Source organism: Aptenodytes forsteri, unplaced genomic scaffold (assembly GCF_000699145.1).
Source record: "Aptenodytes forsteri isolate BGI_AS27 unplaced genomic scaffold, ASM69914v1 Scaffold231, whole genome shotgun sequence".
Lineage (NCBI taxonomy): Eukaryota > Metazoa > Chordata > Aves > Sphenisciformes > Spheniscidae > Aptenodytes > Aptenodytes forsteri.
In genome coordinates, this window is record NW_008796046.1 from 2,144,125 (window position 1) to 2,170,745 (window position 26,621).

At 38.6% G+C, this 26,621-nt stretch overlaps 1 protein-coding gene across 1 annotated transcript in view; it reads left to right on the forward strand.

The window, feature by feature from the left end:
• The window catches only part of ACER3 (alkaline ceramidase 3), a 59,491-nt gene that overhangs the window by 20,130 nt on the left and 12,740 nt on the right, over positions 1 to 26,621 (forward strand). Inside the window, exons 2-6 of the mRNA XM_009286126.2 lie at positions 4,504 to 4,614; positions 12,619 to 12,671; positions 16,850 to 16,902; positions 19,092 to 19,173; positions 20,313 to 20,348. Coding sequence (XP_009284401.1) covers positions 4,504 to 4,614; positions 12,619 to 12,671; positions 16,850 to 16,902; positions 19,092 to 19,173; positions 20,313 to 20,348 — 335 coding nt within the window. The remainder of the gene's footprint in view (positions 1 to 4,503; positions 4,615 to 12,618; positions 12,672 to 16,849; positions 16,903 to 19,091; positions 19,174 to 20,312; positions 20,349 to 26,621) is intronic.

Consider the following 26,621-nt stretch of genomic DNA (forward strand, 5'->3'; position numbering starts at 1 on the left):
CATGAGCAGTCAGTTTCTCCAGGAGAATGCTGTGGGAGACAGTGTCAAAGGCTTTACTAAAGCCTAGGTAGACATCATCCACTAAGCAGGTTACCTTGACATAGAAGATGATCAGGTTGGTCAAGCAGGACCTGCCTTTCATAAACCCATGCTGACTGGGCCTGATCCCTGGGTTGTCATTTACTTGCCATGTGATGGCACTCAAGATGAACTGCTCCATAATCTTCCCCGGCACCGAGGTCAGGCTGACAGGCCTGTAATTCCCCGGATCCTCCTTCCGGCCCTTCTTGTGGATGGGCATCACCTTTGCTAACCTCCAGTCAACTGGGACCTCCCCGGTTAGCCAGGACTGCTGATAAATGATGGAAAGTGGCTTGGTGAGCACTTCCACCAGCTCCCTCAGTACCCTTGGGTGGATCCCATCCGGCCTCGTAGACTTGTGTGTGTCAAGTCACACAGTCTGCATTTATCATGATTAGACATTAATTTAGCACTTTACCTAGTACCATGTATAATCTTTGTGGACGCAGTCTGTTTTACTACTGTGATAGGCCACCACATCATGTAATCTGGCTTTTGAGCTTACTGACCTTCACCCTGAAAGCAGGTAGGTTCATCATGCTGCCCATTTCTCTTGGGAAGCAGTTGTATATATCTCCTCATCAGTGAGAAGCTTTCCTCTTAATTCTAGCCCGCGCTTATTTAGGGTTAGCTTACATCTATTTATTCTTTTGTCAGTATTATCTTGCAGTTCAAATAGCTCCCTTTTGTCCTTGGCATTTACCCATGGTATATTTACCGAGCGCGGTTTTATTCCATCCAGCCGTTGTTTTGTTAGGCTAGGTAAGCTAAGCAATTTTTTTCCCTTCTGATGTCGTAAGCTCCCATTCATCACTCCCATCTGAGTGATGTTTCTCTGCACCTGATGTGCTTTCTCTTTTCTTTTATTGGTAACTGGAGAACAGTGTATTCTACTACTGGCTTGCATGAAGACATTACTATTTTCCCTGCCTCTACTGGAAATAAATTTAGGGGGTTTGGTGCCTACAGTGATTGCTTATGGTCAGTCACTGTGCGATCTTAATTCACTTTTCTGCCTCTTCAAGTAGATTAATCCTACATTTGGTATAAGGATTCATATTCGCATTGAAAGGCGTGTTCTTGGCTATCGTATTTAATCCCATTCCTGTCATTTCAGTCTGCGAGTTCATTCATTTCTTCCTCTCATGATCTAGTCCTCCCTTCTGTTGACAGACATGCTGAAGGTAAAATGCTGAGAAGCAGTCTTTGGTCTAAAAGAAAAGAAAAATTTTTCTAAAGAAAAATAAGATCACTTCCTGGTCCTGCAAATTCTCCACTCTCTGGTTTTCCCAAGGAGGTCTGCTGCATTATTTTTTTTCCTTTTTTTAAAAAAAGAAAATCTGGTAAAAAAAAAAAAGATTAGGTTTCTTTACAGTTCAACTATTTTCCTATTTTCAACTTCCATATCTATTTGCTTCAAAACTTGTTTCACTTCTTTGTTTGTTAATTAACTTTAGCGTTATGGGTCTGTAGTTGTGTCACCTTTTTCTTCTTTCTTGGTATTGTTTGCTAATCTCTGTGCATATCCCACTGCTGTTTTTTGATGGAATTAGTAAAAATCCCTTTTAATGAATTTATAAGTTATTCTATGTGAGGATAATTGTTTGCTAACTCTGTGCATATCCCACTGCTGTTTTTTGATGGAATTAGTAAAAATCCCTTTTAATGAATTTATAAGTTATTCTATGTGAGGATAATCCTGTAAAGACTAGCTAGACTTCTATGAAATACGCACTCCTACGGACCTTGGGTTTGAAAGAGGCCTTGTAGTTTTTGTTCTTGAAAGAAGTAATTTTGCTAGCAGCATGCCAGAGGACTTCATTGTTCCCCTGCCCCCATTTCCCATTTCAAAAAATTTGCACAACTTTCAATAAGTATGTTTTGCAAATAGGCTTGCCTAATCACACTATAAATGTTCTGAATAATGTGGGCCAAAAAGTGCCAAGAAGGAGTGGCAGGAATTTACAGCTAGATTAGGTCCGCGGTATTTCCTCTCTCAGCAAGATGGTCCTAGATTAAATCCTCGTAAATTTTCAATAATTTAACACAATTGTAGCTTTACAGGAAGTGTTGAAACCTTCGCTTCCCTACAGAAGAATCTCTTTTCTGCATTCTTGCATCCATCTGAAGTTTGTTGTCCTCCTGCAAATCTCTTCGAAAGTCACGTGCCTTCCCAGGTGCGGATAAACATCATGGTGTTTCTTTTGTTTGGCATTTTCGTATTTGAATTTTTGCCAGGTTTTTGACAGTTTCATAACGAAGTGACCTTGAACACTGATATTTATATAATGCCTAATAACTACTCTTGAAAATGGGCATAGTTGAGAACTCCTTCAGGAAGCAGAAGATTCTCTATCCAGACTATATAGCCTTTACTCTACTTTTTGAGGCTGGATGACATCTTTGCACGATTTGTGGGAGGACGTGGTAATGGTCAGTGTACCACACAATACTGAGTTTCAGTGAATTTCTTCCAAACCTGGTCTCCGCTGAAAGTGAATCACTGCCCATTGCAACACTGTGGGAATGTTGTAAAAGGTTAATGATTCCCAAAGAATTTAAGCATGAAAAAGGCCTTTTATATTGGTATAAACTTGTATGTCTTTGCAGAGCTGTTTTGATTTCAGCTGGGCTTCTTTTACATGGAGGAACTTACTACAGAGCTGACTAGAAGAGTAGGATCTCTGGCACATCTCTGTTTTGCTTGTTATAACTTGGTGAAATTCATGGTTGTGCAGGAGATGATGTTAAATCAATAAGGAAGTGATTTAAAGAAGATAAAAATCAGATGTGTTTTTTATCTGGTCGAGAAGACTGTCTCAAACTGAGATTTGAATCTACTTTGTGAGAATTTAGAAGAGCTAACTTGTTAAAGGTAACTGGGTACACTTCTGCTTCATGTGTTCTGAAATAACCTTTCTTCCATTTGGGTTTGAATTTTCTGTAAACCTGTAAAGAATGGATCTTTGTTCCCAGAAGTGCTGTAATACTTTGGGGTTGTATGATCATAGTTTGGCTGTTTTCACTTTTCTTTGGGATGGATCTTGGGAAGTAGGACTCCTGAAAAATAGGTGCTTGAATTAGGGGAGTGATTCAGACGTGGCCTGCTCACTCTTTTTCTTTGTTTTAGGAAGTGAAACTCTTCTGAGCTTTTCTGTTGAATAAAAAAGCCAGAAATAGGTTTTTTTGGTCTCTCCATAGCCTCATACGTTGTACTTTTCATTGAGATATTTGGAAATTAGAGTTTTAATTTTGTATATGTTTAGCTGATGGCATGTGAAAGTGTGCAGTTTACTTTCTGTAAGCAATGTTCTGCCTTTTTTAATAGATTTGCTCTTTTTCCCAAATTTCATGTCATTTTATTCCCATTACATAACCTTTATTCTCACGTTTATGATTTGTGGTTAGGCTAAAAAGCTGAATCTGCATCCCTTCTGCTGAGAAACGTACCATTTCCTTATGCTTCACTTAAACTTCTCAATATTTCATTGTACTTTTGCATAGGCCAGGACAGTTTGGAAAAAAACCATCTAAATCAGACTGGGAGAGTGGTCTTAAAGAAAACAAAAAGAAAGATTCCTTCATCTTCCCCAGTGCTGGAAGAGTCGTCATGCCCCCTGGTGTGAGAGCTGGGCTCTTGGCTTGTTCTTGCTTTCCCTGCTCTCTGCAACACGTGTCATTTCTTTGCGTTGCATCCCAGCTTCAGCAGGAGGGATGGAGAGCAGTGGTGTCTTGCCGATGTTCAGGCTCTTGATAAGCTTTGACAGTTGCCTATCACGCTGATCAGTAGAGGCTTCTGACTTTTTGCTATTCCTTATCGTACCCTCTTACGGTCTTTGGTCTTACGTTGTGATCTGTAGCATCCCGTCCGGCTTGTTCTGCGTGTGCGCAGTGACTAGCACACTAATAGTAAAGATTGAACTGGTTTCATTTGGGAACGAGTCACTCGGTGACCTTAAAGTATCTGAAGGGAGTGTGGAGGAGAGAGTTCCAAGAATAGGTTTAAGAAAATTGAAAAACAAACAAACAGTTCTTTTAAAATACCAGGCTTGAACTATTTGGGGCTTATGTGTCCTTAAGGAATGGAGTTTTAATTCATGAGCTGTGCAGTCAAGGTAAACCTATTTTTCTGCCTCCTGCCAAGAAAGTAAGCACCATCTAAGTCAAACTTTGTAGTTACATTAGTATTTTATTACTATCCATACATGTGAAAAAAGACAAAAGAGTTAAAATGTTCTCAGCCTTCAAGTAGTTAACTGTGTTGTACCAAAATTTAACTTTGTATTATGTGTGACTTCCGAAAAGGTGTAGCTTTCTGGATGAAAACTGTTGAACCTGTCTTTAATGAGTGAATGCAGCTTTATTTACTTGAAGTGCACGGTACCCAGTTCTAAATCTCTGCTTTTGATTTCTGTCCTACAGGGAACACAGTGAGTAACCTGATTTTCATTCTACCTCCAATCTATGGTGCGATTCAGACCTATAAAGATGGACTTGAAAAACGGTATTTAGCTGCGTATTTGTGTCTTACAGGTAGGTGTAAAACTTAATTTGTTCTTTCATTATAAAGAGAGCTCAGATGTGCAGTGAGCAATATCCAAATATTAATAAGCCAAGTAGTTAAATCCAAATACTATGTGTGTGAAACGTAAACCTCAATTTGTTATACTTTTTAATGTTTACAGAAAATTTATATTTGTTGGAAGGACATGAAGTTAGAATTCACTGCATAACTTTATGAGATTTTAAAGTGATCCTTTTCTGGCTTAAATCCTGCTCAGTGCATCTTAGCTTACCTGTGGCCTTTTATGATGATTTACAGAAGATGTCTTGTGTGTCCTACTTCGAAAGTTTCACTCTATATTGATATTTTTGTGACATTTGTATGAAACAGTAATACAAGAAATGGCCAAGATCTTGAAGGAACTGGAAAAGCAGTCTGTCATGAGTTTGAATTTGTTTTCAGTTCCTCCTTGGCATATATCACCCAACCACCTAACTGCCATCGTATCTGGGAAGTTTTGCAAGGATGGAAGAACGATTTGACATTCGTGCATAGGTGAACTTAAGGGCAGTCAGTTTCTTCTAAAATAGCAAAATCTAGAACAGAACCAGCTTCCTTTAAAACACTAATTATGCAACTAGAAGTCATGTTCCTTATGAGAAAAGAAGATGTTTGAAGATGGTTCAGATTTGGCAGTTGGGTCTCGAAGCGGATTTCACAGAATTTCTGTGTTTCGCAGCATTTCTATGTTTGCTATAGCTCCTATCTCTGTGGAGGCTGTCTTTCCCAGTCTTCCCGGTGGTAAGAGATTGGTTTATTGTAAATGTTACTTTTAAGATTGGCATACTTATGTATTTAGAGAAACATTGTCGAAAACCACATATCCATATGCTAAATGTATTCTTGATGCCAATTAAACTGTGACATACACTAGGTACAACTTCATGGTTTTTCAGTTACATCAGCTTTGCTGATATGTGTGAAAGATAAGCAGCAACAATGTACAGCTTCGAATGTTGTCTGAACGCTTTCCAAATAGCCATTTGTAGGCTTTTTATGGTTTTGAGTAATTACTCATTTTTGTCTCAGTATAAAATAGTTTGGCAGAAGGAATTCTTGAAGGTCAGGGTTTCCTTTTAAAAAGACAGGGAATGAAACAGTGTGTAAGCATTTGCTGAAGTTGACGGTTTGCATATTCTTGAATCAAAGTATCCTATACTGCCATTCTTTCTAAATGAAAAAAAAAAAGTAAAACTCTGTGTTTGAGACTCAGTCTTCACCGTAACTTGTGGCTACCTCTCTCAGTGACACTTCATGATGGACAAAGTGTGCCGCTATCTGACCAGAATGTCGGGCTGTCGCACCAAGACTGCCCTGAGTGGGCAATTCTCATATACTGTTTAATGTTTAAAATGTTTAAAACAAACAAAAGAAGTCTGTCTTTGATCACAATAAATACCATGGACTTCAGTTTTATACTGTTCTTGGTGTTCACGAAGGGGAGCTCAGCCTGCGTATTTGACAGCAGTGCTGGAGGGCAGTCCTGAGTTCCTGCTGGGCTCTGCTCATCTGTGACTGGGATGCCTTTGACTCCTGTCTGAAGTGATAAATGCTTGCATGGCTTGATTTTTATCTCATATGTTGCACCTAACATTAAAGGTCACTCCCAAAACGTTTCTCTTCTGTTTTGTCTCTGCTTCAGTATTCGTAATGCTGGACTGTTTTACAGCAGTTGAAAGATGTAAAGGAATATAGAAGGCTTTATAGTTTCTCAGTGAAAAACAGGAACAGGATGGTTTGGAATCACAAACCTCTTAACATTTGTTCTACTACAGAATAAAAGCAGCAAATGAGAAGATAAACAGAATTTTAAATACAGTTGAAATGTGCCAAGAACATTGGCATTCTCTCTGTGCATGTGACTGAATGAGAACCATACTGAAGTGGAGATAGAGTAAGTGTACAGAGATTTCTTTTTGTAAGAAAGTACCACAGAGAATTCTTTCCCTTACAGTAATTTTATTTATTAACAGATTTCACTCTACTTACTTAATTTGTAACAAACAAGTATAGACTTAATCTGTAAAGGGAAAATGAATTTAACACAAACTTCTGATTTCACTTCGGGCACCGTGCTTCATAAAGACCATATAGCAGAGCTTCTAACTAGCGAGTAGGGTCTAAGGGTTGTTTTGTTGAAGTAGAAATGCTTTAACAATTCTGCTATGAAGATGGGGGTGGAACGGAGGGCACTTCAGTTAGGTTTTAACAACTTTGAATCATTACTGAGATTTTACAAGATGTTAAAAGACAGCTGTCAAAGCGGACATTAAAATTAAATCTGTTAGCATTTGAGAACAGAGGAAGTGTTGTTTCTAGACATTATTTTGATCCAAATCAGCTGTTTCTTTTGGATGCTTCCAGACATTTAGCTGATTGTCAGTTCCTTTGTGTTTTACCACGCCGCGTTCAGTGCTTCACTTTATACCCCACAACTTCTTTTGTTGGCATTTATTTCCTCTTTGAACCAAATGCATTTTGAATTAGGAAAGCACTGTTAGTTCCACATACATGCTAAAATCCACAGTTGGCAGGACAAGAAGGGGGATTTCTAAATAACTGTTCAAATACATTTCTTGTTCATACTGGTGCCGAGACTGAGTTGCGCTTTTCAGCAAGTTCTTTGAGATATAGCACACTGTTCTCAGCTCTCATTTCTGCTGCCTTACAGTTCAAAGGGCATGTCGTCAATGAACTCAATAGGAACCGGATATGATTTTTAAGCTTTAGGGAATTATTTAATCAACCTATAAATTATGAAGAACAATCTTAAGCAATTACTTTAGCATGTTGCATCTCACAAAGTAGGTGGAACAAATCATCAGACCGTCACTACCTCGAAGAATAAGCAGGTTTTTTTGGATGGTTCCTTATGATGCTGTGGTATTGTATCAGATTCTACCATATGTCATTTCCTCATGCGTCCTGGGAAACTATGATTCCCAAATGGTTCATCTTCTAGAAGGGTCTCAATTTAAAAAAAAATAGAGAGTGTAACTGTTTTGGACCTAAGAAGATAAGAAAAAGCAGTCAATGGAGTCATACTTTATTAGATGCTTTACTTGTAATTTGGAAGGATTGTTCTGTTTGTATTTCTTTGGCCTGTTCAGGGATCAGTTATTCAAGCTGTGCCAAAGGTGGAGGAAAAAAAGGATGCAAAAAGATTTCTACGTTAGACATAGCCATAGGAACTGTAACTGTTTTGGACCTAAGAAGATAAGAAAAAGCAGTCAATGGAGTCATACTTTATTAGATGCTTTACTTGTAATTTGGAAGGATTGTTCTGTTTTGTATTTCTTTGGCCTGTTCAGGGATCAGTTATTCAAGCTGTGCCAAAGTGGAGGAAAAAAAGGATGCAAAAAGATTTCTACGTTAGACATAGCCATAGGAACTCGTAAACAACCTACTAAATTTCATTTCCAGTGAAACTCTGTATCTGTGAAAATAGCTGTTAGAAGCCCTTCAGTCAAAGTTAATACCTTTATTCTTACCTAACAGCCATAGAGAAGGTGCTTAGGCCACGTCGTTGTTAGTAAATCAAATGCGCTTGGGAACATTCCTGACTGCTGAAGCCAACAAGTGTGGAACAGCCCGTGTCTGTTCATCTTAGCCTCCAAAACAAGGTGACCGCATACAAATTCCCTGCTGGGCACAGGTCCTGGACTCTTCTGGCTGCTGGGCTGTGCCTGGGAGCTGCTCGGGAAAAGTGCTAGTTGGAACAGGCCAGATTCACGCCGCAGACTGTTCTAACAATTCACTAGCGCAGACGGTTGCATTATAGCGTCTGGGAACAGTCCCAGCCATGCTCGAGTTTACTTGTAGAGCTGTACCCTTGGAGTAACCAAGGTCTCTCCTGTCTCTTACGCTGTGGGGGGAAACCATTACAAAACAAAATAATTCAATAAAAATTGTTCATTTAATTCTATTTTTTCATCTTGTTTCATTCTTTGACTGTTTATGATGCAGTATGTTGTTTATCTTCAGTTCTATCATTGTAAGAAACCATAGGTGGAATTCAGCTCCAGATTCAAACACCTAAACGTTTGTCTGCCTGTACAGAGGGGTCTGTCTCCCATTGCAGTCAGTAAAGCCTAGAGAATCATTTTGGCTCATCCTAAAATATTCCCTTATATTTGGCCAGCTGAAATACTCTTTATAATGCATTCTCTTTAGTGGAAGCTTTGACACCTGGCTTATGTGTAGATGCCTAAATAAAGGTGTTTGCATCTGGAGCATCCTTCCTTCAGAATGTTTTCATGCAGTGCCTGTACAGTTTAAATTCAAACCACGTCTATGAAATCCTAATAAACTGCTTTTTCTGTAAAGACTTTGGACTTATGATAAGAATTTTGAATGCTGATGGATAGTCTTATATCGAAATGAATTATCGCTGATTATGTGATACTTCTGATTATTCCTAAAACTATTGAAAAATTCGTAGGGGATATTTGTGTCCTCTAGGATTAAAATCCTGAGAGTTTATATGGTTCATATATGGAGCTGGATCTCGTGTATAATATCAGATTATTTCTAGCATGGATATTGCCTTGAAGTCTTTGACGGTGTTGAAGCACGGTGAAATAACTGTGTATGAAGTAAAGTTTGCAGATGCATTGCTTTTACATCATCACTAACACAACTATTTTATCAACTGGCAGTAACCACACATTGTGTTTGCTGCAGGACAAAAAAGACCATGTTAGTCTACATATAGCAGCTAACCTGACTTTGCATTTCCAGTCTTTTTAAGTGCTATTCTGATCTCATAATATTGTGACTCAATGTGTATTCTGTGCTTAATACGTGATTTATGTATATCCCCTATAACTTGAGAGGTTCGTTGATGTAACCCCTGCTTACAAGGTGAGCAAATCTGTTGCTCAGTTTGTCAATGGCTGTACGGGGAAGTGGCTTCTGTTGAAAATTGGTGTAATTGCAGTGATCGTGTTCACTCATATTTTGAAAACTACAAAGCTGGTAGAACGTCTCATTGCAGTGACAGTTTCTGTGAAGTAAATATTCCTTAGAAATGTCGTGATCCTGAAGTTACGTGATGAGAAGTATGTCTAAAGATAGCTGCATTCCTGTAGAACCGCAGGTAGAAGCTACATGTGGAGACATTTGAGCTTAAGTATTAAACCACTATTTACTGGAGACAAATACACGTCAAGCCCCTTGTACGTTTACAAGTTAGACTTTAAGTGTGACAAAAAGGTAGTGTGCTCTGGGCATAGCAAAGGAAATAAAGATTTCCTTGCGAACCTTGGCACGTGATAGGTGTTTCCTCTTTTTACTTTGCAATGTTTTCAGCACCGAACACTAACCCTGCATTAAGCCACAAGACAGCAACTCCGACTAGCACAGCTCTTGGCCCAGTGAGTGCCGTATTAGATATTAGTTCCCTTCTGCTGAATTTTACCGGTTATATCGTGGTGTTAGTGAAGCGGAGTACGGCATATGCTTCAGCTGCTACAGTTCAGTTCATCATCTCTTAATGCAGTTTCTTTCTTCCTCCTTTTTGAACAGATTCGTGAAGCTTTTTGCACAGTTCTGTGTTAAGATAGAACGTATGCCGAAGGTAGCAAATGAGAAACGTGGTTCTTAGCTCATTCGATGTCTAGATGTAAAACATTTTTAAGTTATCCCTCTGCAATGTAAAACATCCCTTTTTAAGTTATCCTTCTGCCATAAGCAGGTATAAATGGGATACACAAAGAATCATAGTTTTGTTCTTCAGTCTTCATTTAAAACATCTCTTCAAAAAGATGCTATTGTGCATGGTTACCACAATAGTGTTTGAGGAGATGTTGTCTGTGCAGTCTTGAGAGGGAGAGTGTCATGTGATGAGTAATCTAGTCATATAATTTCTATAGTCATGTAACACCCTGGGTTTCTTGCTGAATGCACTTAAATACCAAACAGACTTGACCGTGTTCATGAGCTCTGTGAAGATTGCAGCAAGCAGTATTACAGCAATTTCCAGTAGAGGTTTTTATTTTAGGAAGGACCGTATGATGAGTCCCTGTAAACATTTCTTGTTTCGGATACCTATTTTATTGCTACACAATATAGCTAAAGCATCGTTCTCCAATGCCTAGTAAAATTTCATAATCAAAGAAACTCTAAGTGTGATCATGACACAGAAGCAAGAGGCTTTTTTATTATTTTTAGAAATTAATTGTAGTCGTGGGATTAATGACCTGAAACACTAATATCTGCAGCATTCTTGATTTTTGCAAAGGCTAGAAAGGAAAAATATAATCTAGAAATAACTGCTTCTAATCATACAGGAGGAAGGGGAGGAGTTCAGGAGCTGATTGTTGAGATTTATTCACCCCGATTTAATTTAAAATCAGTTGAAATTTCTCATGCAATGATTTTGCCCATATTTGAAAATTACACTTGTTACAAATTGTAAGAGTTTGTATCATGAAGATACTGAAATCACTGTGACAGCCAGGATAATGGATGGGACTGTTTTAATGATGATCTCAATGTTTTGGTTTTTTTCTTCAGAATGAACAGTAATAGTAATACATTCTGAATACATAGAAAAATGACTATGAGAATTTCTTATTAAAATCTCAATGAAGGTGAAAAACAGTTGTTGCTTATATTTTGGAAAGATTTTTCGAAGTAAAACAATCAGAACTTACAGAAGTGCATATGGTTGTTTATCTTCTGGTAGACAGCCATGCTTAATTTTCCCAGAGAATTAATAGCATTAAAGTATTTGGCAATACGTTTTTAAATGCAGCTGTATTACAGTTCTATGTTTCAGTAAAGTTACATGCTTAGGTATTTCATTTCATTGAGTACGTGTAACAATCACAATTCTAGTCTAATAGCATCTAAAGAAACATCTCCAGACATGTCTATCAGCTGTCTTGGGAATCCTTCACCAAATGCCCAGTTTGTTAGATAGAGGTCTGTTTATGCATCAGTGAAATCTAGCGGTTGTGTGTAGAAAAGGTTACGCTCTTCCAGCAAAGCACAGCAGCACTACCCAGTGATCAAGGCTTGAGTGCAAATTACTTGGCTTTCTCTGAAACTAGACTCTGAGGTGAAACGGAATTTCCTGAAGGAAGACAAGACATCGCATTAATGTACGTGTTCTTGCAAAATAAAAATGTGCTGGTGCTTAGAGTGTTTAACTGATAACATTTGAAAGTAATGAATGATACATTAAACAATCTACCAGCTTTGCTCTAAACAGTGAAATCTAACTTCCAAGAAACATTGTCCTTGTCTAACTGAAAAAGCTGTGTATAGGCAAGGTATATATCTCATAAATCAATTTCAGAAGTGAATTCAGAGTTTAAAGATGAAGTATTTCAAATCAATAAAAATCATTACATAGAAGGATGAGCTTCCAAGAAGAAGGCTCGGAAATGGTGATCTCATTTCACAAAACAAATCCATACCGCGTAGGTTTTGTTTGTTTACCCTGAATTTCTAGTTCTGAGTTCTAGTAGCAATTCATTTCTGCTTCTAGAGCTGACAAAAAGCTCCCTGTAAAATTTACCTTTTAAAACTGGACGATAAGCAGAAATATCACAGGCTTTCAGGAGTATTAGTAGTTGAATGATGCTTTGCGTTATAGAAGGATTGAGACAGATAAATCTTAACGTACTTAAAAAAGAAAAAAAGAAGAGAAATAGAATGATAATGTTCCATTCATTCTGGGTTCCCTCCACTCCTATCCTCACTGAGATTACGCCAGTTCATAGGAGACAGTATTGAGAGGAGGGAAAGAGGACACCCACTCCTCAAAAAACATAAATTCAAGGACATCACTGGTGACTAAAGTGTAAAGTAGAAGGCTGTGGAAAATTGGGGGTTTGTCCCTGAAATGGAATGCTGATGTTCTAATTTTTTTTTTTTCCCCAGTAAAGTTCATGCGTTTAAGTTGATGTACCTGAAAGTTTTACATGTAGACTTTTATGTTAACCATAGTTTTGATTTGTTTTCAGCTGTGGGATTGGGATCTTGGTGCTTCCACATGACCCTGAAGTATGAAATGCAGGTGAGTATTGATAAGTAGCTGTGAATCATTTTATGTGTGTATCTCACTATATAGTCATATTGCCATTTCTTGACTAGATGAAACTCATATAACATGAGTTAATCTACCTTAAGTATCATTGTACATGACTCCTGCTCTCAACAAAAGAGTAGTGCAGGTCTTGTTTCATTAGATATTTTCTACTGATAGATATACAGGAATATATACTTGCATCTAAAATAAGATTGCTATCTAAAATCAATTGCTTATGTTGGTAGAAGACACTTTATCCTTTGGGAAATCATACTATCTTTTTACGTGAGTTGTTATTTTAAAATTCCTACAGCTTTGGCTTAATAGCAAGCAGTATACTCTAGAGTTATTGCTGTTCATTGTATTCCTTTTTTCATCTTAATGTTTTCTATTATGCTTTCTGTTTATCTAGATGTACCTGTAGCGTTAATACTGAAGTCAGTATCTTCTGAGTAGCAATGGTTGAGTCTTCCTCCCTTTCTCTTACTCTCAGGTAGAAGGCATTCTGTAATAAATCACTGGGCACAAGGATTTGGTCCTGGTATTTCCCATTTTCTAAAGGGACACAAGGAGTCTTGTCCTGTTGTCCCGTTTTAGGTCTGAGAAGTTTAAGGAAATTCATCTTTGAATCAAAGTCAGGGTGAAAAGGGATTCAGTTCGAAATTAAGAAACCTACATTTAAAAGTGTGTGCTGGAAGCCTGTGCTCCCATCGTAGTCAATGGAAATACAGTTAAGTCAGTGGAGTTTAGCGAGCCAGTCAGCTGGGCTGAATCAGTCTTAACTCGAATAATACTTGTTTGTCTGACTATAGGTGTTTAGTGTCATTTTAGACCCCGTGAGTGTTCTGTCTGGCTTCCAGCTGCCATCCCACAAAGGTGCAGGTCTCTCAGACCCCCCTGTCACATCTGCCAGTCTTGGGTGGGTGTATTGGAGATGACAGAGCGCCTCAGATGGCATTAGGCGCCTATGCCGAGGCAACTGAATTGACTTCTGGATTTCTACTGATCATAATGGGACCTGAGACACTGCACACGTGGACACCAAAAGTTAGGCGTCTTAAACTTGAACTGAATTACAATCTGTAGTGATGTTTGCCTCCATAATGCTCTCTTTTACATCTCTGGCATGTGCTGGAGACTGTCAGCCTCCATGGAGCATACTGTTGCCACCACGTAAGAATATTTGGTGCTTTTCTTGGCATGAAAAAGGGGGTTTCTAGATCCATTTCATCACTCCCTCCCAAACTGAGGTGTGTTGTACCTGTATTCTCTTCAGTGGTGAAACTGCCTTGAATTGCCACGTTTTCACCTCTCTTCCCTCAGCTGCTTGTTCCTAACCCTGCCAATGTTTCAAATCCTCTTTCTTACACTAATGCAGAGGTGAACAAAGCCACCCTGAAACCCAGATCATTAAAATGATCCAGGCCTAAAACATTATGTGCAGGGCTTTGGGGGGTTTTGGGTTTTTTTGTGTGCGTGTGGAGGCTATTTTAATCCAAGTCACTTTGATGCTACTTACCATGTAGTTCTGGTGTTGCATCAGAACAACTCAGGGGCCTATGAACTGTGGTAAGTAAAGGCTGGGCAGAAGCAGATGAGAGGGGAGCAGGAATGTCTTGCATCATCTTTCCAACTGGTGTAAAAGGCTTTGTGTGAGGCAGAGAAAGTACACATTATTTTGGCAGCCAAGTGAAATCCACAAGTGGCCCATAATTACTCTGATTGCTAGCTCACGAATCACCATAGAGGAAACATTTCAACCAGTAAATAATCTTTTCTTGTTCACTTTATCGCTTGTTATGATTAAAAGTCAGCATTGATAGCTGTTCGAAGAGATTTTTTTTTTTTTACATTTGTTTCACAATCTTAGTACTGTAAATGGTCAATTCAGATTGCTTAATTAAGAGAAATGTGAAAGCTTCTGTTCTTGAAAGCAGTTATTTAGAATACTTCTGAAGCGATCACCTCTCTTTTTCTCTTATTTTTATGGGAATCTGCTTGATTGTGCGTTCCTCAAGAATCCAAAATGCTTCTTTAACCAGCGAAATCAGCTCTCCGAGTTTCCTTCTATCCATGTTTCTTCATTGTTCAGACACGCTAGTGACAGTATTTCTGGAAGCATTAATTCCTTTGGATACAGAAGCCATTGTCTTCTGCAAGCAGATTCTAACTAGGATCTTTCGAGAGGCTCTTTGATGTTATCGTTATGTCCCTGAGATGCTGCCAGCATATGAACTTAGGAGTGTAATCAGCTGTCCATATTTGAAAAGTTTTGCTGTATTGTATTTCTTATTCTTGTTTCCCCCCCTGTTTCTTTTATGAGGCCTTAAATGACTCAGGCTCTTAGAGAGCTGCATGAATTAATCCTGCAGCTAATTCCTATCAGACTTGGTAAAGCATATCACTGAACTTACAAATAAAAACTATTAGTATAAAGCTGAATTCAGCTGTTGCTTCTATTTTTTTCCTCTCTAAGGCATCACAGCAAAGATAAACTAATGTGGTGGCAAGGTGCCACTGAACACGCCTGTTAGGTTCAGCTGCCATCTATGTTCCTGATACTTACTTTGTGCTACCTATTGCAGTCCCTGACCCTATAATGCACGGATTCAGGGATTTAAACCTTTTTCTGCAAGGTTAGTTGCGTGCCATTGGAACTGGCTCACCGTGGGTCAGACGAGCAAGACTGCCTCATTTGAGAGAAGCAGTGGGAGTTTGGGTGAGGAAGCAAGACCTGCCCTTTCAGTGGCAGCTAGTCAGTAGATCTGTTTAGCAGTATTGTGAAACATTTCCTGAAGTTTCTACGACCAAACCCACGAAAAGCTAATAGTTCACACTCAGGATGATACATCTGTCTCCTTCTGTAAAGAACTAGATCACTTTTTTCCCCAATATGAAATTTCAAAACTAAAAGAAGGTTTTTGCCTGTGCAGTTAGAAAAATTCTCCCAAACCAAGCAGAATCAGGCTGGCTTTATAGAAGTGTTTGTGTAAGCTGCTGTGGCTCTTAATGTGTCTCATTGTTCAGAAAAACATGGTTGTGAACTTGTTAAGTACCCTGTACCAGTAGTAGGAAGGTAATTTCTGTACAGGCATGGCCATCAACAACTTTCAGGCTGATGATGGGAAAAGATCAAAATCTTGTTTGCATCCAGTTCTTGTTTTTCTTAGGAAAGAGTCAAACCTGGTATATCAATTCTAAGATGCCTAACTATTAACATTTGCTTAGCATATTAGAAATTAGAGGCAGTGGATGTTCATTTGTATGCTTTCGCATTTTCATGATTTTCAGTCCTTCATAAGAAGAGGTAAGTTTACCTATATATTTATGAGCAGAAATTTGTTAATGTTCTTTGAGAAAAGTTCTAGAAGAAAATGATGCTATGCTTCCCCCCCCCCCAGTGATAAATGGCAATTTTGAGCGTACCTGTTCTTGAGAAATCACCTCTCTTGTGATTACTATTTTAGTTCCATCTCCGTTAAGGTGGCAGGTTCCTGGAGAAATAACTGTTTTAGCTGTAACACGCCAGTCTTCTCCCAAAGTATAAAATTATTTAAGACAATAAAACAGTATATGGCGGTCATAATTTGGGGGAAAAAAAAAAAAACAACAAAAACCCCACAACAAACAAACAAACCAAAAAAAAACCATTTCTGAATTCAAACAATGCAAGAAATTTCCAAAATTAGGAAGTAAACATGCAGGCACATCGCAAGGGACTTCCTAATGGGCTAAAGTTCTATTTTATGTTACGGAAAAAATTTATTTCGGTTTCTCTGTGAAATTTGTGCAGAAGTAAGAAAACGCTACTACCTGTATTGAGAAAGCTATAAATGGGGTGGTCTTATTCAATCTGACTTTACGGAACTAATTCTTATGAATGTTTCAAGAGGTATGAACAGCAAACGGCATGATTCTTTGAAGGCGCGGGCTTTTTATGAAACATAATATTCAAAAGATTCAGAGTAATAAGCTTATTAATGCAGCAAGCTTTCACTAGTTGAGTAGGATTTGACACTGCTGCATCCTGAAGTACAGTCAAGAAGGTGGATATCCAAATGACTTAAAAACTCCTGTTTTCTTAAGACTTATCTCTCCTTAATTAACTTACACAAGCGTGCGAGTTAAAAGTAGTTTTCATGTTTTGATGTCTCTGCTTTTTGTAGCTGTTGGATGAACTGCCAATGATATACAGTTGTTGTGTGTTTGTCTACTGCCTGTAAGTATTTGTTAAATGTTTTTTTCTGAATATTTATGAAATATTAACTTTTGAAATGTGGGCTTTGTGAAGCTCGATCTAGTGTATAGTGAGGCCAACACTGAAGCTTCTACTGATCTCAGTGAGATCTCAATTTTGCTAGCAGTACAGTATTATGACTTGGGGGTTAGAGCACCAGGCTGGCTTTAGTCATAGTTTTTGCTAATTTAGAGATGTTCTACCAGTGTTTGTTTAGCAGGAGAAAAAATAACTCTTGTTAAAGACTTTGTGTAGTATACAACCAGAGCTCAGTGTTACTTGGTATGTAAACAGCAGACATCATAAAATCAACTTCAGTAACGCCTACAAAATTATCAACATTGTAATTTATTTGAGCTGTATTTCCATGACGTCGTCTGGCTCCAAATGAAAATTTCAAATTTCTGGTTAAACCTGCTTTCCATTCATCTGGAAAACTAAAGAAAAAACATTTTATGAAGAGTTGCGCGCATATTTTGTGGAGAGTGTCTTGGAACAATTCATGACAGGTTAATGCCACGCCAGGACGTTTTCTCCCATTTAATTTTGGGAGCAATGTAGCATTTGGCAACTATAGTGATACAGTAAGTTGGCTTTTTCTTGCCTGCTGCTGCAGATCAGAATCAGAACATGATTTGTTCTGTCACTTGGAAAATCCAAATGATAAATGAACTTGTTGCAGACAAAAAGGCAAAAAAAATTTGTCTTTTTGCTTTTGAACATATCAAATATTCAGCCGTTGAAAATTGGAATAGCTTTGGTGAAGATTACTGGTAGCTTGCAGTGGCGATGGGATGCTATAGGACTAAACCCACACCTGTGGAAATTACCATCAGTTTGTGATTCATGCATTAGTATGAGTTGTGCAAACTCAGGACCAGAATCATAATCCCTCTGGTAGGGAGCTACAATGGAAATATTTCCACTATCTCCTTGAAATTGCCTTTGCATTCGTTTTGTCTGATTTGAATGTGATTGGGGAAAAGGATGAGAAGTGGCTATAAAAATCTGTTTGAAAAAATAATCATGCTTATTTTGTGCAATGGTTACTCTATTATCTTCAAAAGCACTGAAGTCTGTTACTGCATTTATAGCTCTAATAAGATTCTGTTTATGTATGTTTGGTAGTAATTAAAATGTTCTGAAGAATGAGCTAATGTTTCGTTTAGGAGGCCTTTAATAATTATTTTGGTTTTCTTGAAGGTCGGTGGTGGGGTGGTTCTGCACAGGACATTCCCTTATACATCATTCAGTCCTACTGACTCTCAAGCCGTGCAATTACTTTGGCAAGCCATTTTGCAATGTAGCACACTGTGCTGTCTTGTATATTCCCCCCCCCCCCCGCCCCCAGACGCTCTACATATTTTTTCTTTGTTTCCTTTTATTCATCCATGATGGTGTCTGTTTCCAAAAGTTTCTAAACAAATAAACTAGGCAAATGTAGCTTCAAGTTATATAGACGACTTCCTCTAGTCCTAATGATTTTGTGCTTCTCAAAGTTCTTTTTTGGTGGGTTTTTTGGACCTTTTTTCTGATGGAGATATGGTCTGGGATGCGTGTGTGTAATTCCATCACAACAGTGACTGAAGTGTAGTGTAGAAATGGCGAAGCTAATTTTAATTAGTTGATTTACATACTGGGAGCAATTAGCTGTTTTTACCTTCCACTTCCACCAGTACCCAATCCAGCAAATTTACTGCGCTGTGACTGTAGTAAAGCCATAAACAATCTGCATTTTAACAGATCTCTAGAGTTTTGCAAGGCAGTCCCTTTCCCATGCTGCCTTTAGCTCACAGATGTAATTTTTTTGGCAGCTGTATTGCATTTTAAACTCATTTCTAGTTTGCCATCCATTATTACCCCTTAAGCACCTTCTGAAAACGCTTCTGCTTCCCAGACTCTTTCCACTGACTGGGTTATTTTTTGTATATGCGTGAGCTTATTGGGGGTTTTTTGCAGTAGATTTTTTTAAAAAAAACATTTATTGGTAAAAGTGTGATTTTTTTATATTAAAAAGATACATCTTTATTGGAGGAGCTACAATTTCTTGGAGGGCCTGAGACTCACTTGGATCAATTTTCTCGCAAATTTTGTGATAATATACCTTAAAAAATGCGTCCTTTAGATGGTAAGTGATGAATGTTATCGCTCTCTTTTATGTTCTGTTCCAGGTATGAATGTTTCAAGTACAAGAACACAGTCAATTATCCACTGCTTTTCTTGTTAATAACATACAGCTTCGTAGTCAGCATAGTAAGTAACTTTTTTTCTAATACAGCATTTTCACCCGTAGGTTGACAGTTTTCCTACCATTGAAGGAACATTGTACAGGCAGTACTGAATCTCTCTCACTGCCAGTCAAGAAGGACAAATTATTCTTTTGTTGGGAAAATTATGTGCTGGCCAGAGAAACCTGAAACCTTTCTATCTAAACCACTGTATAGAATAAATGAAGAAGAAAAGCAGTAATCCAGTTGCTAGAATAGGAATGTGAGAAAAGCAGTCACCGTTGACTTGTTGTGTGACCTTGGACAAGCTGCACTCCTCATCTTCTGTCACTTTAATTCATCTACAGAAATTAGAATAATCCTGTTCAACAGACTACAGAAAGTGAGCTGTGATACACAGTCCAGGATATTGAGTGGTGCTTTAAAACAACAGCCAGAATAAGAAGGGAACTTAGCTGTTAAAAAAATTGAAGCATTTTCACTGTGTCATGGCTAACTTGATTCCCTTTCTCAGTGCAGTGTGCTCCCTTTATGAATAAAATGACTTTTGTGCTGGCTGTCAATGACAGATGGAATCTCCTTCATTATTCTTATTGATAACCATTTCTTAAAAAAAAGAAAAAAGTAGTATTATAGGTCATCTTCTGCCTTCAAAATACTTGCCTGTTCTGTGCCTCTTAAATATTTTTACACTTGTGGCATGTTATGCCTAAGGTCTAGTGCCCTTCTCTCTTCAAAAGCAGAAATTAAATGAACTGCATTAACGATAGGAAGAACTACTAGCTTTTTGTAAAATGAACTGAAATGTTAAAGCATTGTCAAAAACATTATTAGCAAATCAAACTAGAGTACATTTTCTTCTTGCAATGCATATCGAGAATGTGTCTGGTAATTTCTGCATCTTAATTGAGTTTGTGTGTGTTGCAACTCTATGAAATGAGGAGATTTTAGATGTTAATGTCTCTATTTGTGCTTCTTAATGTAAAATGATTCCACAGTTAAAACCTCAGGTTTTGCCAGAGGAAACTTCAAATGTTAATTCAACTTTAATGGTGCATGGATAGGCACTCGTGTCTTGATTCTAACAGAACAAGTCTTGGCAGTATTTGGATGTTATGATCATTCTCTGTTGCAAATTATTTCTCTTTTTTTTAATCTTTCCAGGTTTACTTAAATTTGAAAGAGCCTGTGTTCCATCAGGTAAGTCTTGCTTTGTTGCAGAAGCTAATCTTGTTTTTAAACGATGCTGGTTTAGTGGAATGTTTTACAGGATTTTTTAGCCGGAAGGAAGGTGGAAGGCAAGCACAATTTGCCTTTTGCTTTTTCTTTAAGCAGTATTGCTGCCTATCATGTTGCCATCCTCTTACCTGGTGACCTGAAAAACTAGAATGGTTTAATGTGTGTTGTGGTTTTAGCATTTGACGTAATATTTCACGTGGTTTTCATCAGCGGCAAGTGTAAGGAGGTGACCCTCGCTATGGACTAAGGTGTGTGTGAGAGGGAGGGTTCAATGAGTCCTTGTCCGCTTCTTTCCATTAGCAGCAGCTGTGAAACTATGACCTGACATCGTAACGTGGCGTGGGTGACTTAGCACCATGTTCTTCTCTCCACTTTAACCTATTAGTTTGGGTTTTTTTAACTACTCAATTTTACTTTGTGTAAATTCAAGCTGAATTTAAACACAGAATGTCTTCTAGGGTTATGTAGCAGACTGGTTCTTATGGTCTTAATGGCATATTTGGTACACATGCCTTTTGTAGCAGCCCAAGAGTGTTAATATACATCTACTGCCTGTGGGGATAGGACTTGTATCACTTGCCTCTTCACAGGAGGTTAGAAATTGTGCTCATTTATGTATGCCATGAGTAGTTTTCCCTCATTTATGAGTTTTTTGATTAGGGAAAACAGCTGAAAAATTGCCAAGCAAAAGCACTGAGCTCTTTGCAGGACAGAGCTTTAAAGCCTTAACTTCTGAAATTGGTAGTGCCATCGCTTGTCAAAATGTGCCTGCTGCATCAGCAGTTGTAAAAACGATACGTGATTCCTGTTGGTGGATTAGTGAAGCACTGATGAATAAAATAAATTCCCAGCTGCTCAAATAATCTCTCCTAGAAACATGAATTGTTACTCTACCTATAGATAAGAAGAGAAACTTGCAGGGGGTTTTTGATAATGTTAATTAAATCCTTTCTTTTTTTCCCCTACTTACATTTCTGGCAGGAAGATGCTGGCTGGGGTGAAAGCGGCAATTTCTGATGCTTTTACTGAGCTGGTTATAACTGGTTTTGAATGAAGTGACTTGAAGTAATTTTGTTAACAACAGTGGCGGAATTTACTCCTGATACTGGACTTATATTTCTTTAATCAATTATCTACTCAACCTACATTTATTGCAATAAATATATCACAGCTTCACTGTATTCCAGTTCGATGCATTGACATAGGTATTGTCCCCTGTCACAGATATTAAGACGATAGATATTATGACTTGTCCAGAAAGACGGAAATAGGGAAACTTCAAACTGTTGCCCCAGACCTTTAATTTTTTGCATCTGGTTTCTCTTAGGTTCAGAATATGAATTCCCTGTTATGATTTATAAATGAGGAATCAATGTAGAAAAGATTTAGGCCCATAAAAGTGGTGGACTTTTTACAACAACTCTTTCCAAATTGATTTTTATGGAGAACATACAGTTATGGCCAAATCCCAAACGTTCAAGTACTGCACTCATTTTTTGCACAGTCTTTGCCAAATACGTTGTAAATCCAGAGGAAACGTTTCTCCGACTGCACAGCTAAGCAAGGTTATTTTCTTAATACTTGTCCTTTATTTTAGAGTGCACCAAAAAAAAAATACATAATTTCAGTAAGTATTTTCCAACTGATTGGGTCGCATAGACTTGAAGTAAAGTTAAATATGCTCATGCAATCATAGTTTAGATCATAGTCTCGGTCCTTAGCTGTATTGGAAAGCAGCATCAGGGCGTAAAGCAGCGTTTGATTCCTCTAGGTATTTGTCTGTGATCATCATCATTTGTCAGCCTTGCAGAAAGGGGAATAACTACACGCACAGCTTTATATTGTTCATTGTTTCAGTGTGGTTTTTTCCCTAAAAGGAGAGCAATAAGAATGGAAAAGGATCCTATTGTATTTAGGAGCCAGGATCCTAAATTTTTCAGTGAAGCCTCATTTTTCAGTGAATTACTTTCTACTTTCCTTCCCAACTTAAGCTCATAAATTGCTTACTGCCAGCAGGGCATGAAGGGGATTTCAGTTTGTTATTCATGGCACAGTGGCAACAGAGACCAACTTCTTTTTCTCCATCCACATATTGCAGGTCTTTAAGGGTCTTAGTGCTTTAACCATAGGAGGGATGAGATGCGCGTTTTGGTCAGTTGGAGGCTACACATCATTAGAAGCAAAAAACCACTTCCCTGCCTGACAACTGATCTGGTATTTTTTGCAGTTTCATCAATTAAATGAAAGATAGCAGTGGCCTTTACAAGCATGTGTTGTCTTGTTTATGTCAAAATCTCTCAGGCTAGAGCACTATTATTACCTAATTTCCATGGTGCTAAACAAGCCTACGTCCCAGTTTCCTAGGTGGTTTTAAGCCAGCATCATTGTCAAAGAAAACAGTTATGCCTCTCCCCTCTTTCCCATCTGGCACACAAATTTACTCCCTGATGTGAGTTTGACTGGGGAACTGAACAGGTTAAAACTCTCCTCAGAAATAGTTTTAAGTCACATTACTTGCTCATCCCTGTTAACCGCGTGTATATTTGTGCTTATAAAGGAAAGGCGTAGGGGAAGACTGGCTGCTGGTGTGGAGTGATCCATAGACAGACAAATATAAGACGGCACTGGAAATAGAAGAAATTACCATGGCAGTTAAATTTTTAGGCTCAGGTCTTACAAGTAGCCTTCTATCTAATATGCTATGGCCTAGAAAGCTGTCACCTACAAAACATAGTTTCCCATCCTGATGTGTTTACTTGCTACATACCATATGCTGGCTATACACTTGTAGTGATCGAAAACCTCATTCAGCTAGCAGGCCAAGTTATGCGAATAACGAAATAGATCTAAAAACCTGTTTTATTTGCATAGTCATCTGCTGCAAGGGTTTGAAGCAAATTTTGAGCAAACAAATAATTAAAAGGTAAATAGAAAATGAGATTAAATGTTCAGGCTAACCGGATAGCGTTTTTTTGGTAGCTGTTTCTTCTACATTAGGAAATGTGATTTTAGAAAATGCCTTTTGTATAGACATTCCAGAAGCGTTGTTATGGTGTCCCATGAGAAACTAAGCAAGCTGGAGAAGTAGATCAGTATGAGAATTGCAAATAGGGTAAGGGAGTGACTAGTGGCAAATGACTAAAGGAGGTGATGAAAGGCAAGTCTCAGCCTGGACTTTCTTGGGATCAGTAGTGGGACTGGTTTTATTTAATGACCTGTAGCGGGAAAAACAGTCTTGTGTACTGATGATATTTGTGATGATACAAAGTTCGGAGGCATCACTGGGTAGAGAGGAGGAGCTGAAGAGATAACTGGGAGACCTTGAGGACTAGGATGACAAATGATTCAAAATGGAAGAGCATGCACTGATGGGCAAATACCAACTGTTCTTGTTCTAAACTGCACACAGATTACCAAAGGAGGGAGGGAGGGAGTGCCTGGATGTGTTCGCTGATCGCAGCATAATAATATGACCAGTGAATTTTCTGCAACAGTGATAGAAGTAAAATACAAGTATTGGATTTACCAGTTAAGGTGACTTTGGGTAAGAGGGAGAGAGCGAGCGTGGGAGAAAAAGGTATTTCATTTGCCTCAATGAAAAAAATTAATAAAATTGTTCTCAATGGGTGTTTTAAATATGCAAATACAAAGAAGGAAGTGAAATCACTATGAAACGTGTATGTAGAAGTACATATGAGAGCCTGAAACCGCATGAAGAATATGTTGTGGCAGGGTACAACCTGTTCAAACTTACAGGACTCCCCATTTTGGGGAATCTGTGTGGACCCACTCGATGTCCTGCAGCTCTCCAAAGTCCCTCCTGCTGCTAAGACAACAGTTAGTTGTAGGCTTGTGGCTTAATATATTGTGCCTCTTAGTGGAACGTGTTGTCTTACTTTCTACATGTTCAGGTTGCCAAGCAGTCTGTTAAAAATGACCTTTTCAGTGCGTGTCTTCACCACAGAGCTTTTTCTACTTGGGCATTGTCCTGCTGAAGACCACGTGTAAAACTAACTTGAGTGACATTTCACTCTGTTACACAGCTTGTTTGGAGATGTCCTCCAGAAAGCGAGTACAGCTTTCATTCTGGCTAGTACCTCTAACCTGCACAATAGCTTAGGGAACGTGGAAGGACGTTCAGACTCTCCAAAGGATCAGCTCTACAAGTCATTGAAGGGGAAGCTCAGTTTACTGCTGCAGACAGTGTCCCTGATCCTCTGGAGAGCTGCTCTGTGCCATGCAGCAGCAGTGACTTGTGTGTCGCTTTGCCATCACGTATGTGCATCTAAACAAGACCAATCCAAGTGAATCTGAGTTAGTTCATTTAGGAGCTGTCAGGACGGCACGTAGAACTAAACAGCCGTAACTATGCAGAGTTACTTGGTGTTGCAGTATCATTGTGGGGATTGTCTTTCCTTTTTCTCTCTGCTCAGATTTCTTCTCCAGAAATCCAAGAACGTGTAGAACTCTGTTTTCTTTGTTGTAAATGGCAAATACAGTTTCCAGCTTCAGGTCCTCAGGCTAACTATTTTTTGATAGCTGGTTGGTATATTAATAGATAAGCAGTGGTCACCAACAACACAAAATCTCTCAGTGCAGTTCCCAATGTGTACGCTAATATTTGAGGCTGATAAATTGACTTTATTAACCAAGGATGGGCAGAAGCCAGGAGCAGAGGAAGCAGAATTAGAAATAGCAGGCTATTGCCGCTTTCTGTACCAGAAGGGTAGATGAAGAACTAGTTTTGTATGCTCCCCCCAGTGTGGAGTACCAACCTTGCCTCTGACTTGCATAAGAAGTGAGTCTATGATGTGATTTGCTTAACTGCCTCCACATCAAAAATGCTACCAAACACTGAGCCGTGAAATGCTTACTTCCCATTTGTGAATTAAAAGGATGTTCTTCATATTTGTCCTTCTTATCAGGTAATCCACTGTGTATTAATAAGACTTTGGGTTTTTCCCCATTGCAAAGATACAGGCTTCAAAGCTGAAATAAATGCAGCTTTATTTGCATCATAAACAGCAGAGAGGGAACTGTCTAGTGATAACAGAAGATGATGAGATTCTGCTGTTTCCTTTTGTTTCAGTCGTAGTGCAAGGGTGTTCTTTGGCTTGCGATTTAAAGGCACTGTGAGACAAAATCGCACAAAACTTGCTTGGGTTTTCATCTGTCACTTAAGTGATGTGTAAGTTAAAGAAGAACAAAGGGAGCTAAAGGAATTGAAAAATTTGAGTCAACTTGAATAAGGTAGATTTTTTTTTTTTTTTAAATTTTATACTTCATCCTTCTTTGGATGGACGGATAATACCTAACAAATTTTTGGCATGATGAAAATAGTAAGTCCATGGGTGGTAAAGGAGTAAAAGTAAGCGCTGCTCCCTGAAGTATAAACTAAGTTGTGTAGCTGGGTTTATAGGCCTCTAGTAAGAAACAGCTGTAGTGAGATGTGCCGCTACAGTCTCTGCATATCACAGCAACACCTCCTCGATGCTTGCCTTCAGCGTGAAGAGGAGGATCGGAGCATTCAGAGCAGAACAGTTTGTTGTTCCAGTCTTTCACAGGCTTTTAAACACGAATGTGTTTTACTGCTAAGAGCCTGTTTGTGTGGGGGAGCGGAAAAGGCAAGAAATTGAAGTGTCAACTGTGGGCATATTTTTCTTCAGTCACTGCAAGGGGTTTTTTTTATTTTTTTCCTTCCTCCCTCCATTAAGACTGTCCTCTTCTGCAAGCCATTAAGCAAGTCACTAGGAGATACCAAGCCGGAGGCTCTACAAAGAAAGCTTTTCTTAGCTTTTGCTCTTTCCTGCTTTTAGCAGCTGCTGCAAAAATAGCGTTTTTAGCCTGTGTTTTACCTGGGCTTTGGGCTGCCTATAAGCCATATTTCTCTAGGCGTAGTCTGATGCTGTTTAACTCCTTTTACAAAGAACCCCAGAGCAAATCGGATAAAACCGTGAAGGTGGTCACACCCCTCACGAGTATGATAGAAATTTCTCTTCAGGGGTAGGTTTTTCCTGTGTCTCTGCTGCAGAAGAGCATTTTAGCAATGGAAATTGTAGGAAGGAGGAGATCGGCAAGGAAAGGGCATCAAACTGCAGTTTGGGTTCCAGAGGAGCCTTTCTATGAATTTCTTCCTCTGTGCCATCCCTCTCAGAATAAGTTACTGCATTTGATTAGGAAAACGAAACAGGCTGTTTTAAATGAGACTGATGAAGTAAAATGGCATTTAACTTT